Source organism: Poecilia reticulata, chromosome 10, assembly GCF_904066995.2.
Source record: "Poecilia reticulata chromosome 10, P_reticulata-male-v2, whole genome shotgun sequence".
Classification (NCBI taxonomy): Eukaryota; Metazoa; Chordata; class Actinopteri; order Cyprinodontiformes; family Poeciliidae; genus Poecilia; species Poecilia reticulata.
The window spans coordinates 6,021,347-6,036,089 of record NC_088839.1 but is presented as its reverse complement, the minus strand read 5'-3'; the positions used below and the strand labels follow the sequence as shown (position 1 = coordinate 6,036,089).

The window sequence follows — 14,743 nt, the reverse complement described above, 5'->3', positions numbered from 1 at the left end:
TTCACTTAGAGCTTCTACACTAAAGAGTGTTGCTCTCAGCGCATCCTATCAGCTTCCGATATGCTTCTAGCTTTAAATAGTCCAATTTTTAATCCATTTATTTCACTTTGTGTCTGTGCCTGACATGTTGTTCTCCTTCAGAAACTCTACCTGTTGATCCGTGGCTCGTGTCTGTCGTGTCACATGTTGACGTGTCCCCGCGCCGCCATCCACCTGCTGGTCAACCAGCTCCGGATACTGGAGCGTGGAGCCATGGAGGAGGTCCACCTTGTGGAGAGAGTTCTTAATCAGGTGGGTTAAAGGAACATCACACCATCACATCTGCATCAGAATTTCCACTGATTCAAATTCTAATCTGTTGACCAATTGATACTGATAAAACTCATTTTCAAAGATGAACCGGGACGTCACTTGCACTTTTAGTGTGTAGTTAACTATTAACTGTGGGAAACAGTAGAGGTTTGCTATCTGACAAAAAAACAAAAAATCAAGTTGATTATTGTTGTTCTGTTTACGTTAGCACCTTGAAGAGAACCCCAAAGCCACAGGAGATGAGATCGAGCAGGTGCTGAGGGAGTTCACCAACATGGTCATTGGAGTGAACGCCGAGGCTTCACAGAACTCCAAACCCGTGAGTTTACACCTCCACATGATCACAAACCCAACCAGACAGGTGGTTTCACTGACCATGTCTTCCTGCGTCACGTTTCTGTTTGTTAGATTAAACACCTGGTTGAGAAGAAGAGCAGCCTGATAAATGACTTCTGGAGGGTCCAGCTGAACACCAGGAAGTGTCCGTACTGCAGGTAGGCCGACAGCGACCCAGCCTGACCGTGAAGCAGGACGTTCTGAACGATGACGCCAAGTTCACCTCGTGCTGTATGTCTGTGTTTTATCTGGGGGAAGAGTTGGCAGGTCAACGGTGCGTCGCGAACACAACACCAAGCTGATCGTCACCATGCCAACGGGAGGACAAACTGATGAAAACGCAGGTGGGGGACTTTGGCAGTGCATAATGTTTGGTTTTGTAGTTTTTCTGTGGTATGTTCAGGAGTTTGTAGTTAAAGGGGGGAGAGAAAACTAAACTTGATTTCAGTACAGCTTAAATGAAGCTGCGGATCAGTCCTGCTGAAATCACTCCTGTTAATCTAATTGGTAAGGAATTCAGTGTTCACGGTAGCTTTCATTTGCAGCTTTTTGTTGCCAAATAAAAATAATCCAAATTCATACAAAATGACTAAAACCATGAACAAGATGATATCTTTCTCAGCTTATAAAAGAAAAAGAGATTTAGCCTTTGCTTTTTAATCACACTAGGGTTATAATGGCATTATTGACTTTTAATCTAGTTTTTATTGATTGTAGTGGTAGTTTTAGTTTTTACATACTAGTTTGGTTAATTTTTAGTTGTAGAATTCAAAAAGGTAAAACTATACTATTGTGATTATTTATACATTGAGTAATGAGTACTCTACAGATACAATTTTCAAAAAATGTTTTCAATAATTATTGAATGACCAGCCGACTCTGGTGTTTTCTCCCAACTTTTTGCAGTCTCCATTTTGTGAGCATAAGCACCACCAGTTAGAGAACATGTGTCAAACTCAAGGCCCGCGGCCCGCCATGTCATTTTATGTGGTCCCCCCAGCGTTTTATAGGCCCATGATTGACTTAAAATAGGTTTTCAGCACAAATTGACTACAAACTACATCTCCCATAATGCATTCCGATTACCAGCCAACATTACGGCTTCTCGCCACTAGAGAGTCACCTCAAGCTGCTTATTGATTTTACCAGCGAATAAAACTGAGACATCGACAAGCTAACATCAAAATGTCCAAGAAAAGAAACATCGATTTACAAGCAAGACTGTGAATGAGGATGTGTGTGAGTTGGTGTCAGGGCGGCAGGTGACGCTAGACTTTTTTTGTTATCCGTCATCTTGACCGACAACATTAAAAAAATCGTTCATGTACTGTTTTTATTCGTGAAATTACAATCATATTAACATCGGCTATTTAGCCGCATTTTATGCGGTTTAGTTGATATTCACCGTGAATCCAGATCACATCACAAATTAAGCAGATAAATGTATCTACATCAGTGGCCCCCAAACTACGGATCCGGCCCGCCTCCACATTTGGTCCAGCCCCCTGAACAATACCAGAGAGCATTCAGATTTTTTTTCATATACCGTATTTTCCGGACAATAAGCCGTTTATATGTGGATTTTTCTTCAACCACCAGGGGGCTCTTTAGCAGGAAGTGAATCATTGAAAGTCAAAATTGGAAATAAAAGAAGGCACCCATTAAAACAGAATTAGGTTTTAATAGGGAATTGAAATTTGAGAATGTTGTTGATCAGTTAAATAGCATTGAGGGGGGAAAGAAGATTTTTTGTTTTTTTTAAATAATACTGGGATCATTATGAGAATTTGAGGCATAGATATTAGCATCCAGTAGATGGCAGTAGTGCAACAATAATGGATGCAAGCTGCTGTTGAAATCTAACGAAGAAGAAGGTGGAGCCTATTTTTATTTAGCACATGCTAGTAGCAGACAGGAAGGATCAGCACTTTTACTGTTACAGTTACCGTTCAGAAACTACCGTAATCAGTTCAGTTAAATCTAAACTTGGCAACTTTACTTTTTCAACCGTAATAAATGTGATATTCAATTGACCTGTTATGACTCAAATTTTGGGTATCCGCCCCCTTGTGCTGCTGCTGCATCGTTGTGGAAAACTTGGAGCGGCAGAGATATCTGTGGCTTATATGTGTATGTTTACTGGATTTTTTTTTTTAAACTTTGGGGTTGTGGCTTATAGTCCGGTGTGGCTCATAGTTCGGAAAATACGGACTATAATCCTTCCTGGATTTTTTTCTGTGAAGAACCCAGAGAGGGTTATTTGGTTATTATTATCATTAATGGTGTTATTTATTTCCTGACTTTTGTTCTGTGAAGAACCCAGAGAATGTTATTTGATTGTGCTTTCTGGAAAACACTATATTTTTACATTTAGGCACTCCTGCAATTGCCACACTTTTTCTGTTACAAACTGACTCCGGCCCCCCACCAGAGAAGGGAAAAGTTATGTGGCCCTCACAGGAAAAAGTTTGGGGACCCCTGATCTACATTTTTCTCCGTAGTGACAAAAACCTCTGACTGAGGCCTCAATAACTTTTTTTCTTTTTCTTGAATGCGCTTCCTAGCCAGACGCTCCAAAGCGTTATTTAACAATATGAGGTGTTGTCTAAATTATTTTTAACATTGTATTTTCATACATTTATGCTAGGGCTGCCCAAGTCTCGTTTTCCAGAGCTACCGTCTGCAACTTTAGATGCGTTCCTTCTCTAACACACCTGGACCATAGACTCATTATAAGCCTCTACAGAACTGAGTTGCTGCTGATGAGGAAAGTCAACCTTTTGTCTGGGGTGTTTTAGCAGGGATGCATCTAAAAGTTGTAGTCTGGAGGACTGTACCTGGGAACTCCTGATGTCAATGTGGCCGGTTGAGGGTGGCCAATATGCTGAAGTGGCCCTCGGTGAAATTGAGTTTGACACCCCTGAGTTAGAGTATAGAGCGCTGTTATTTGCCAACAGCTGATGTAAACCGCTTGTGTGGGAGGGAAACATTTTTTATTTCACATCAATCCAAAGGCTAATAAATAGATTTATAAACGCAAAAACTATAGCCATTATATCTCTAATTTCAGTATGTTTCAGTTAGTTTTATAACCAATATTCTTGTAGGTAGTTAAATTTTTATTTAACAAAATTGGTTTCTCAATTTCAGTTTTTTGTTGTTTTGTTAGTTTTAGTTAACTTCAGCTTCAGTTATTACAGCGAGAAACCGGCGGTCAGACCTGAAGTCGGGCTGTAGCAGTGTGTCAGACCTGAGCCTTCAGAGTCCCATAAAGATGGTTACAAAATCAGCCTTCTGTCACCTGAAGAACATTTCCAAGTGAAAGAATTCTGACGTTTTAATGTCCCAGCAAGATATAGAGAAACTTAAAAGAAACTAAAAGTTTTTATTAAACAAATAAAGAGTGTTTATTCAACCAAACCCAAAAGATGGAAACCGATTAAACTCTTCAGCCTAACTGTTTTCAGGCTTAGTTTGCTTTAGTTCAGAAGTAGCTGAGATATTTCAGTGGAGCAAGAAGTAGTAAAGTGTTCAATAAAGCAAAACAAAGAAATAAGCATTTAGAACAAAGAATTAATACTAGAGGAAGGTTTTTGTCGCTTTATTGTGAAGATATTCTTTCCAGATTTTTGCTCTTATTTTGAATGGGATGTGTTGAATCAAAATATTTCTCTCTGCTTTTATGTCCTTTTTGTCATTATTGCAGAAGATCTTCTGACTGGAAAGAGAGTGTTCCTCACTGCCAGCACCGCCAGGGAGCACATCAGTAAACTCTGGGAGAAAGAAGGTAAAATCCAAACCCTGAGAGCTGAAATTAGACAATACATGAGCATAAAGAACATTATTTTAATGTATAGAGATGAGTCTGAGAAATCTGAACGACCTGATCTGGTGGAACTAAATTGTGATGCCAAAACTTATCTTATGTCTGAAAAATATAGATGTTTTTCTTTTTTTTTTTTTCCGACCTTCTAAACCACTTGATCCGTCAGACTTTGCAGTAAAGTGACTCCTGTTTCCTTTGTCTGAGTCGGCACCTTTCTCTGGAGGAGAATCGGTGCTCCATCCAGCTGCCTAACGACCTTCTTCCAGAATGTTCCTCCTCGTTTCCTCTTGTGGGTTAACCTATTAGCTGCCGGAGATTAATTAAGTCCAACAGATCACACCCGTTGGGGGTCGTTCTCCTCTTTTTCACAACGTGCTCTTAAAGGTGGCCCGGGTTAGGTTTTTACGTCAAATCAAAGAGATGTATAATAAAATCTATTTGCATGTCGGAGAACTGAACCACAAACTCCAGTCCTATGCGTTGGCATAGGATCTGTCCTGGCAGAGGGAGGGGGCCACGTGTCCCCGGGGAGCTGAAGCATGTTGGCCTGTAGGCCTGGATGCTGGAAGAGTCCAGATTCAAAGCTGTAGCTGTTGGATTTTGGGGGAATTTCCTCATGCTGGTGCTCTGCTGCAGTCCATCAGCTTGTGGGTCTCTTCCACGTAAACTGAACAAAAAATATAAACGCCCCATGTCAGATATTGTTGCTGTGTGGCGTTAACAACTGTAAATGAGCATTTGCTAACATTTTATTGCACAAAAATAATATTTCTCTTGATTTGTGTATAATTTTTAATCCAACCTGCTGTCGGTGAGCAGAATTTAGTGAGTTGTTTTTTTACTCAGTGCAGCGTGGGGCATGTCCACTGGGTGATGAGACAAAATGAGCAACAGCTGGACAGTCCTTGGACTGGGGACAATAAAAGGCCAACCCAAAATGTCACATTTTGTCACAAGTCATAACGCCTCAGATGTTGCAAGTTATGCGGGAGCGTGCCATTGGCATGTTGGATGCAGGGATGTCCACCAGAGCAGTAGCTGCACGGCTCAATGTCCATTTTTGGACCATAGGTTTCCAACACACTAGCACTACTGCAAATCGACCTCATCTTCGTCTGCCACATCTGACCACTCCAGCACAAGATCACCACATCTCGTCCATCTGTGGGATCGGTTAAGATCAGCGACACACACAGCTGAAGAGACTATTGGTCTGTCCAAAGAGATGTATAATCTCTTTGGACCTCAGACTGTCTGTAACCGCCTACCAGAAGCAAACTGGGTCAAAATCAAATTCCTCAGCTCGACCCCCATCATGTTCAAAACACTGTCAATCTGCTACTAATGGCCAGACCACGATGTTATCAATGCCGATATGGAGATCAGCGATTACTGAAAATATACTTTGAGTTTCTCTATATATTGCTCAACCCAAATGTTCATAAAACTCTTATATTTGGCATGAGGCGCTTATATTTTTGTTCAGTGTAGATCCATGGCTTTGTTGATCCGTCTAGGTATCTAGCTTCTCTCCTTTTGCAGCAGACTTTGAAGCACCCTGAGAACGCTCAAAGGTCACTCTCATGTCACAGGTTGCCCTTTCCCATTGACTGCCTGCTTGAATAGGTGATCTCAGATCCACTTTCATATCTGTTTTTTTGTCCTCGGCCTGCAGGCTTTCCTTCTCTCCAGCAGTTTCAGTTCCCCTTTTGGGTTGCCCATCTGTTTCCTGATTCACTGCATGTGAGCAACCAGTAAGAAACTCTGGTCAATTTACTGAGGTTACAGGTCAAACACATGAAACATGATTATTACTGATCATCCTTTTCCCAACCTTTCACCTAGTGTCTGCCTCCAACACACATCAGTGATCTTTGATTGGAGTTACACATTTTACATAATTTCAAGTTTGTTGTCAAAATCCTATCTATAACCTCTTTTAGCTTCTCCAATTCAGCATTAAAACAACATTAATACAAATATTTTTCACTGGTTCTTATTCAGTTACTCAAAACGTTTCGACTTCATCCTTTAAAACTCTCTGCAGACTGGAAACTTCCCTCCAGCCTGCAGGAATCCCGCTGTTCCTTTTCCGTGGCTTGTCAGCACTCGCTCTCTGCCTACGATTATGACTTGAATTTCTTATGATTAAATACAAAAAGAATTAAAATTATTGTTAGGTCTACTTTATATGATTAATTTTACAGGTATTGTTACTGCTAAACCAAAATGTCCAGCATGGGGACCCGCCCTCTGTTCTAGGCATGGGGAAATGGGATGATCTTGAGTTGTCTCGACACCTTTGATTCCAGGTTTCTTCCTGAAGTTCCTGTTTCCTGGTCTGGAGGAGAGCTCAGGGTCTGAGGGACAGAAGAGTTTCTACCCGGACCTGTTCTTCCTGGAGCTGTTGGTGGTTCCACCCTGCAGGTACGCTGGCTGCACAACGCGCCTACATGAAGGCTGACTGCAGCACCTGACCCGCCCTCTGTTCTAGGTATCGCCCCATCAATCGCCTAGGCGACCAGATGTTCACCAACGGCCAGACGGTCAACATGCAGGCTGTGATGAAGGACTGCGGCATCATCAGGAAACTTCTGGCTCTCATAGCAGGAGAGAAGCAAACTGAGGAGGTGGAGGAAGTGGTGAGGCAACGTCACGCTTTCCTTTTGGGAATTCTTCATCTCAGCTCTTTATTTATCCCACCGTTTGTTTCCCCCTGCCCCCCAGACGTTGGACCCAGAGGATCAGACGTTCCTGTCAGGAATTAGCGGAGTGACGTTACCAGATAAGCTCTATAACATGTGGATCCGCCTGCAGAGCCACGTCAACATCGTTTTCGACAGTGACATGGACAAACTGATGACGGACAAATATCCTGGGATCAGACAGGTGTGAGAGACTGGGATACAGTCATTTCATGTAGCGGGAAAAATGGGGCATGAACTAGGACATGTTTAAAATATGGCTACAGCTAAGGATCATTTTTAGGGCGTGAAATTTTTTTTTCTCCTGACAAGCAGGTAAAAAAATGCAACATTCTGCAGATTTTTCATTTAACTACTGAAGCCTCTTTCTATACAGTATTAGAAAAAAAAACATTAAAGGATGCAAATCAAAAAAAGTTATTTTCGTTTTAAAAGATAAAACCAAAGACTTTTCTGTTCTGTTCGGCAGATCCTGGAGAAGAAGGATGGATTGTTCCGGAAGCACATGATGGGGAAGCGGGTGGACTACGCCGCCCGGTCCGTCATCTGCCCCGACATGTACATCGGAACCAACGAGATCGGGATCCCCATGGTAACTAGATCTAGGTGGAGAGTAGCAACAGAGTTGTCAACCAGTTGATTACTGACGTGTTGACAGTGTGTGTGTGTGTTTGTGTGTTGAGGTGTTTGCCACCAAGCTGACCTACCCTCAGCCCGTCACGCCCTGGAACGTGAAGGAGCTCCGGCAGGCCGTCCTCAACGGGCCCAATGTCCACCCTGGCGCCTCCATGGTGATTAATGAGGATGGCAGGAAGACCATCCTGTCGCCCAGCAGCGCCGCGCAGAGGGAGGCGGTCGCCAAGCAACTGCTGACGCCCTGTCCCGGTCCACACAAGATGCCCATGAAGATCGTAAGTCTGACTGGAAGCGGACCCACTCAGAGCTGTGGCTGGGTTTTCACTCTGTCATGCTGCGTTGTTGTTGCCTCAGGTGAATCGACACATAAAGAACGGAGACGTTCTGCTGCTCAACAGACAGCCCACCCTGCACAGACCCTCCATTCAGGCCCACTGCGCTCGCATCTTACCTGGAGAGAAGGTAACACCTCTGCTCTGCTTCTGCTCTCATTATTATATGAAGGATCCATGAAGGAAAAGGTTCCTACACCTTCCTTATCCTACTGTAGAAATGTGGAGTCCTTTCCTTCATATTGCCTGACTTCCTTTCTTCCTATTGTCTTCCTTCCTTCCTTTCTTCCTATTGTCTTCCTTCCTTCCTACCTTCCCTTTTTCCCTTTCTTTGTTTCTTTCTTTCTTTGTTTCTTTCTTTCTTTCTTTCTTTCTTTCTTTCTTTCTTTCTTTCTTTCTTTCCTTCTTTCCTTCTTTCCTTCTTTATTTCCTTCTTTCTTTCCTTCCTTTCTTAATTTTTACTTCTCATTCATTCATTCATTCATTCATTCATTCATTCATTCATTCAATAAATTTCAGAACTCCATCGTAGTAAAACCTGGTTACCGTAGTAACCCTGTAGATCACATGACCAGCCTCTGCTCCTCAGGTCCTGCGGCTTCACTACGCTAACTGCAAGGCGTACAACGCCGACTTTGATGGAGACGAGATGAATGCCCACTTCCCTCAGACCGAGCTGGGCCGAGCTGAGGCCTACACGCTGGTCAGCACCAACCAGCAGTACCTCGTCCCCAAGGTGGACCCCCTCAACACAATCACATTTAACCCCGCCTTCTTTTCACTCTAAGACCCTGAACTCCTTGAACCAATGAGTTGTTGGTTTCCTTCCCTGTCTGTGGTCAGGACGGTAAACCTTTAGCGGGCCTCATCCAGGACCACATGGTGTCAGGAACCAAGATGACCATCAGAGGCTGCTTCTTCACTAAGGACCAGTACACTGAGCTGGTGTACCGAGGGCTGACTGACAAGACGGGCCGGATCAGGCTGCTGGCCCCGGCCCTCCTCAAACCTCAGCAACTGTGGACCGGGAAGCAGGTGATCGCTGCACACGACTCGTCCTGTAACCACAGAGGGAAAAATATAAAGAACATTCACACACATTTAACTTGGCTTTCACTTCTCCACTGCACATTTCAACAGACTGAACTGGGATTTGATATGAGGGTTCACCAAAACGTTTTCTTGTTTTCTGAAAAAATAAGAATAAAAATCTTAATATTGTGACAAAATGTCATATTTTAAGTGAAATCATCTGCCAATGCAGTAAGAAACTTGCTTTTATTGGAATCCTAGCAATCTCATTTTAGGCAATAAATGCTTAAATTAAGTAATTTTAATCTAACTTATAACATCCTTTTTCTCATTTTGGAGGATCATTTCTTTTAATAGGGATGAAAATGGAACAGATGTTTTTTCTTCTATTAACTATGAAGTGAATAATTATTAGAGGGGCAGTATTATGTGTTTTCCAAGTACATTGTGCCATTTTATAGTTTCAAAAATGTTTATATATCAAATATGACTTAAAAGAAGTTTGACTTCCTAATTTAACACTTTAAATTTGGGCCTCTGTCTCTTTAAGAAGTTCCTGCTCTTTCTGAAGCTCCGCCTCCAGGAGATCAAAACAACATGGCTCCTCTATTTACCCTTTAACAACTTTTTTACCAGTGTTTCACTAAATAGCTGATATTATAACTTGGCAGATACACAATTCCACTAGATGTTTGCTAAATGTTTCTGGAAAACCATGACTTATTTTGCATTTACTACAGAATTAAACTGCAAAACAGGAATTTCTGCTCTAGTTAAACTGATTTCAATTATTTTAACCTCAATACATTTCTAGGATATATTTATTTGTTAACAATAAACCTCATTTGGGATTATTTAATTCGTTTGAAGGTATTCCAGGTGGGGCGTGTTTTTGTATTCCACTCCTTTAAATCAGTCATGTTTTAACTCAGGAAGAGTTCAGGAATCAATATTTGGTGGAACAACCAGGAAGTTTTCAGTGGGGTTCAGTGCAGTGAGCTGTATTTTCTACCTCATTCCTCCTCCTCCTCCACAGGTCGTCTCCACTTTACTGCTGAACATCCTCCCAGACAAAGCCGTCCCCCTTAACCTCACCGGCAAAGCCAAAATCCCCGGCAAGGCTTGGATCCAGCTCCCGCCTCGATCTTCTCCGGGGTACAACCCGGATAGCATGTGTGAGTCACAGGTAGGAACACACACACACACACACTAGAGGAGACGTTCCAGAGCTTATCAGCGGGTTGAACCGGCTGAACCGTCGTCCTGCAGGTGGTGATCCGTCAGGGCGAGCTGCTGGTCGGCGTTCTGGACAAAGCGCACTACGGCTCGTCGCCCTATGGTTTGGTCCACTGCTGCTATGAACTGTACGGAGGGGAGACCAGCGGGAAGCTGCTCAGCTGCCTGGCTCGACTCTTCACCGCCTACCTGCAGCTCTACAGGGGCTTCACTCTGGGTACGGTCCTGCCTTTCAACAGCCACTTTTTATTAGTTAAACATTTAGTTTCAGTTTAGTTTTTATTAATCAGTCGATCAAGTTTATTTGTAGAGCGCGTTTCGGCATCAAGGCAGTTCACAATGCTTTACACCATAAAAACACAAAGTCATAAAAAACATCATGCAGTCACCAATTGAGAAACCAGTAACTAGCATTACATTTTGTCAAAAACATAAATACACATCAAATATGTTGATCAATGTTCCAGTAATTATGGTTCCAAATCATCTCTAAACAGGTGGGTTTTTAGTCTAGATTCAAGGGAACTCTGTGTTTTGGTTGTTTTCTCAATTTCAGTTTTTGTTATTTTGTTAGTTTTAGTTAACTGTAACGGCCTCGATAAGGACTTTATAGTTGATAGATATAAAAGCATTAGATTGAGTCATACTTCTGTCAAACTTTAAATCTGGGTTACCCGTCTGTGTCTGTCTAGGCGTGGAAGACATTCTGGTGAAACCTGGAGCCAATATGCGGAGGAAACAAATCATCCAAGAGTCTCTGAAAATCGGCACCACGGTGAGCGAAGCTCCCCGGTTTGTGTTTAATGCACTCATGAAGTCATGCAGCCTTGTCAAATTCAGTGCTTCCTTCTTCCTGGATGCCACTGGCCAAAATGGCTGCCACAGCAACGGTGCAGTTTATGGGCCCCACGGTGCTCCATATGCCCACTGGGGACAAACATGTACTGCACACAAACACTCGGGAAGTTGAAATGTGATTTTAATTTTTTCCCCTCACTTTCTTTTCTAAAAACGAAATTAGAAAGGACAGAAAAATATTTTCAAAAAGTGTTTTTTATTTTAATCATCAGTTCTGTGAGTTATAGGATGGATTATTAGGGTGAGCTGAAAATAATTCTTCTTATTTGTGTAATACTAGCAGAATAAATATGCAATTTTACTAGAAAAAAGTTTTAAATAAAAAAAATTGTTTTAATTTGATAATGGTGTGTTCAAAGATGTATTTCCTGTGTAACTTCAGAAGATGCTAATTTTAATTTTTAGGTTATTTTCATGTAGGAATTCTCATAAAATCACTACTTCATTAGTTCATTTTTATTCAGGTAAAATTGAGACTTTACTCTCGTAATTACAATAAAACAAAATGGTGACCCGGACCTTATACTGTGCAGAGTTGACCAGAATTTAAAGTCCACTGTGAAACACATTTGTTATGCAAAGATGGCCGCCCAGGGCGTGCTGACATCACTCTAACCTACGGAAACCAAAGGCATGCATTGATGGGGGGGAAATCCAAATTTTCCAAAGTTGAAACCAAAATTCTTATTAATCCAAGATAACAATTGACAATTGATTAATTACTAATTTCTCATGTGAATGAAGGATTCTCAGAGTTTTCTTTTTGTTTGTTTGTTTATTAAAGACCAATCTTTGCATATTTCATGTTGGACATTTTGTGTTGAGCTAGCAGACTGCTGACCATCGGTACATTTCGCCATCTTGGCTAAAGCTACTAGGTTACACCAAGGTTATTATTATGGCGCAGCATAGTAACAGGCAACATGTAGAAATAATGATTCATTTACAGAATTGGAGAGCTTTTCTGCTAATGTGCAGCTTAGCTTCAAATATTTAGCCGTAACCTTCTTTAAGCCACCAGCAGAGTGTGCTCATGAAATCCCCTTTGGTAATTGTTGGAAAATTATTTTCTAACAGTTGTGTGTGTGTGTGTCCTCAGGCCTTGCAGGCTGCCTTCAAACTGCCTCCCAGTATGACTCCGGCTGAAGCCACCAGTCGGTGGCAGGACGCTCACCTCAGCCCTGACCAAAGAGACTTCAGCATGGCCGATCACAAATTCAAGGAAGTGGCCAACCAAGTGAACAACGACATCAACAAGGTTTCAGTCTCCGTCACTAGGATCAATAATCACTCATACTAATATGAGTTATCATTAAAATCATTAAAAATGTTAACCTTTACTATTGGTATGCCATATGAAAAGTTGTGTTTCACCTATCAGTGTTTGTTTTTGCACTACTAACAGATAAACAGTCATTGAAAAATATATTTTTACATTCAGTTTAGATGCCAGACAAACTCTGAAATGATTGTTTTTAAAACAAAGGTACTACTCTTCACAGCCTTTATAAAATCTGCATTTCTTTGTGGATTATCCTCTCGAGATATTTAAAAATAATAATCTTCTTGGTTTATTTTGGAAATATCAGTTTGTAACTTATTGCCCATAAGCCAAAAAAAAGAAAGAAGTCTTTAAAACTTTGTTTCGTGATTTGCGAAGGGAAAAAAACGGATGAAATCCAACGAGTTCATGTACTCAGACGCTAATAATGTGATTAAAGCTGATGGATTTTATGACTCCAAAAACTGTGACTCCAGTTTCTAGTTTGACGCTTTAACAGGATGAAGCATCACAAATCAAAGTGTGTTTCAATGACCTTGTGTCTGTGTGCAGGTGTGTATGCCGGTCGGACTGCACACCCCGTTCCCAGACAACAACCTCCAGCTCATGGTGCAGTCTGGAGCTAAAGGCTCCACCGTCAACACCATGCAGGTGACGCAAGTTCACCCTCATCTTCCCACAACGTCCCGTCCTCCATTTTATATGGATTGTGAAGAATAAATGTTTGGTGCTGCTCGTTCCAGATCTCCTGCCTGCTGGGTCAGATCGAGCTGGAGGGCCGCAGGCCGCCCCTGATGCCTTCAGGAAAGTTTCTGCCTTGCTTCCAGCCGTACGACCCTTCACCAGGAGCGGGGGGCTTCGTTTCTGGACGCTTCCTCACAGGAATCAAGCCACAGGTTTGTCCAGTCGGCTGTGGAGGTGGAGGGCGGTTTGTGTTAGGCTACAGAAGGACATTATGCCATGCAGCCTGTCAGATACGTGCAGGTCAAGTTGCACATTCAGCAGCAGATAAAACAGTTGCTTACTAAACGTTTCATAAATAAACTCGTTGGTAATAAGGTGAAATTATTTGAGAAGTTGTATATTTCTAAACCTAACAGGATCTTAGTTCTGTAAGATACTATACTATCTTTGTCCCACAAAGAAATAGAATCGGCTCTAATATTAAATTGGAGCATAAATCGCTTTCCAACCACATTTTGATGATTTTTATTACTTATGTCCCTGCTTTGACTTTGGCGCCTTTGCATTAATAAAAAGCTTTGTTACTCCATGATCAAGGTGTCTGCATTCGTAAAGTCTTAAATTCACAAATCTAAAATTAAGGCATTAAAATGTCTTAAATTAATTAGGGGAAGGGAAAAAAAAAAAGTAAGTTGGCCTTAAATATGTTAATCATAGGTCTTAAAATTAGTGTTTTCTAGTTAATCTCATTTCCTCCGTACCTTATTTTTCTCTTGGGGCTTTTCTGGGACTCAAATGTTTGAGTCGCACTCAGACATCTTCATCATGTTCTGTGATTGAGGCTGTTGAAGCTGCAGCTAACTAGCTGCTAATAAAGCCTTACTAGCTAGCTATGTAGTTTGTTTTCCTAATGGGATTTTTCTGTCAGGCAGACGTTTGAGTCGCTTTCAAATATCATTTTTGCGTTCTGTGACTCGAGACGGTTGAGGCCACTGCTAACTCTCTGCTTATATACCTTTGCTAACTAGCTAGCTAGCTTTTTTTGAGTTCATCATGGTTGCAAATTTATCACCACTTGGCTCCACTACACCTGACACAAGTCTAGGTGCTGTCTGTGGAAAAAAAATGACTTGGCACTACAACTATATAAAATACGCTGTTTTGTTTTGTACATTTCTGTTCTGATTTGGATCTTTAATTAATGGTCTTAAAAAGTCTTAAATTTGAGTTGGTGAAACCTGCAGAAACTCTGATGACTGTGATGTGTCTCCAGGAGTTTTTCTTCCATTGCATGGCTGGCAGAGAAGGACTTGTGGACACGGCTGTGAAAACGTCCCGATCAGGATATCTGCAGAGGTAAACTCACCTTTTCGCAAAGTTTTTCCTGATGTAAACTGAGCAAATTTTAGCCTCATTATCAGCCGGCGTAGGGAAGTTGAAGTGGTTATAAAAGTGTGGGATTGCTGTGCTTCCTCTTTTCATCATTTGCTATCTTCTCCCTCCC

General features: G+C 41.7%; 1 protein-coding gene and 1 non-coding gene across 2 annotated transcripts in view; both read left to right on the top strand.

Annotated features, from left to right (window-relative positions):
• Window positions 1–14,743, top strand: part of polr1a (RNA polymerase I subunit A) — a 29,241-nt gene that overhangs the window by 1,600 nt on the left and 12,898 nt on the right. Inside the window, exons 4-23 of the mRNA XM_008419771.3 lie at window positions 142–291; window positions 521–631; window positions 721–806; window positions 907–992; window positions 4,355–4,435; window positions 6,787–6,901; window positions 6,969–7,116; window positions 7,202–7,363; window positions 7,649–7,771; window positions 7,863–8,090; window positions 8,170–8,277; window positions 8,737–8,883; window positions 8,991–9,182; window positions 10,216–10,365; window positions 10,449–10,632; window positions 11,108–11,190; window positions 12,373–12,531; window positions 13,108–13,206; window positions 13,299–13,451; window positions 14,513–14,595. Coding sequence (XP_008417993.2) covers window positions 142–291; window positions 521–631; window positions 721–806; window positions 907–992; window positions 4,355–4,435; window positions 6,787–6,901; window positions 6,969–7,116; window positions 7,202–7,363; window positions 7,649–7,771; window positions 7,863–8,090; window positions 8,170–8,277; window positions 8,737–8,883; window positions 8,991–9,182; window positions 10,216–10,365; window positions 10,449–10,632; window positions 11,108–11,190; window positions 12,373–12,531; window positions 13,108–13,206; window positions 13,299–13,451; window positions 14,513–14,595 — 2,648 coding nt within the window. The remainder of the gene's footprint in view (window positions 1–141; window positions 292–520; window positions 632–720; window positions 807–906; window positions 993–4,354; window positions 4,436–6,786; window positions 6,902–6,968; window positions 7,117–7,201; window positions 7,364–7,648; window positions 7,772–7,862; window positions 8,091–8,169; window positions 8,278–8,736; window positions 8,884–8,990; window positions 9,183–10,215; window positions 10,366–10,448; window positions 10,633–11,107; window positions 11,191–12,372; window positions 12,532–13,107; window positions 13,207–13,298; window positions 13,452–14,512; window positions 14,596–14,743) is intronic.
• On the top strand, window positions 11,236–11,371 carry LOC145553272 (small nucleolar RNA SNORA5). Its single transcript, XR_014089577.1, has one exon. It is a non-coding gene; the product is annotated as a small nucleolar RNA SNORA5 (small nucleolar RNA).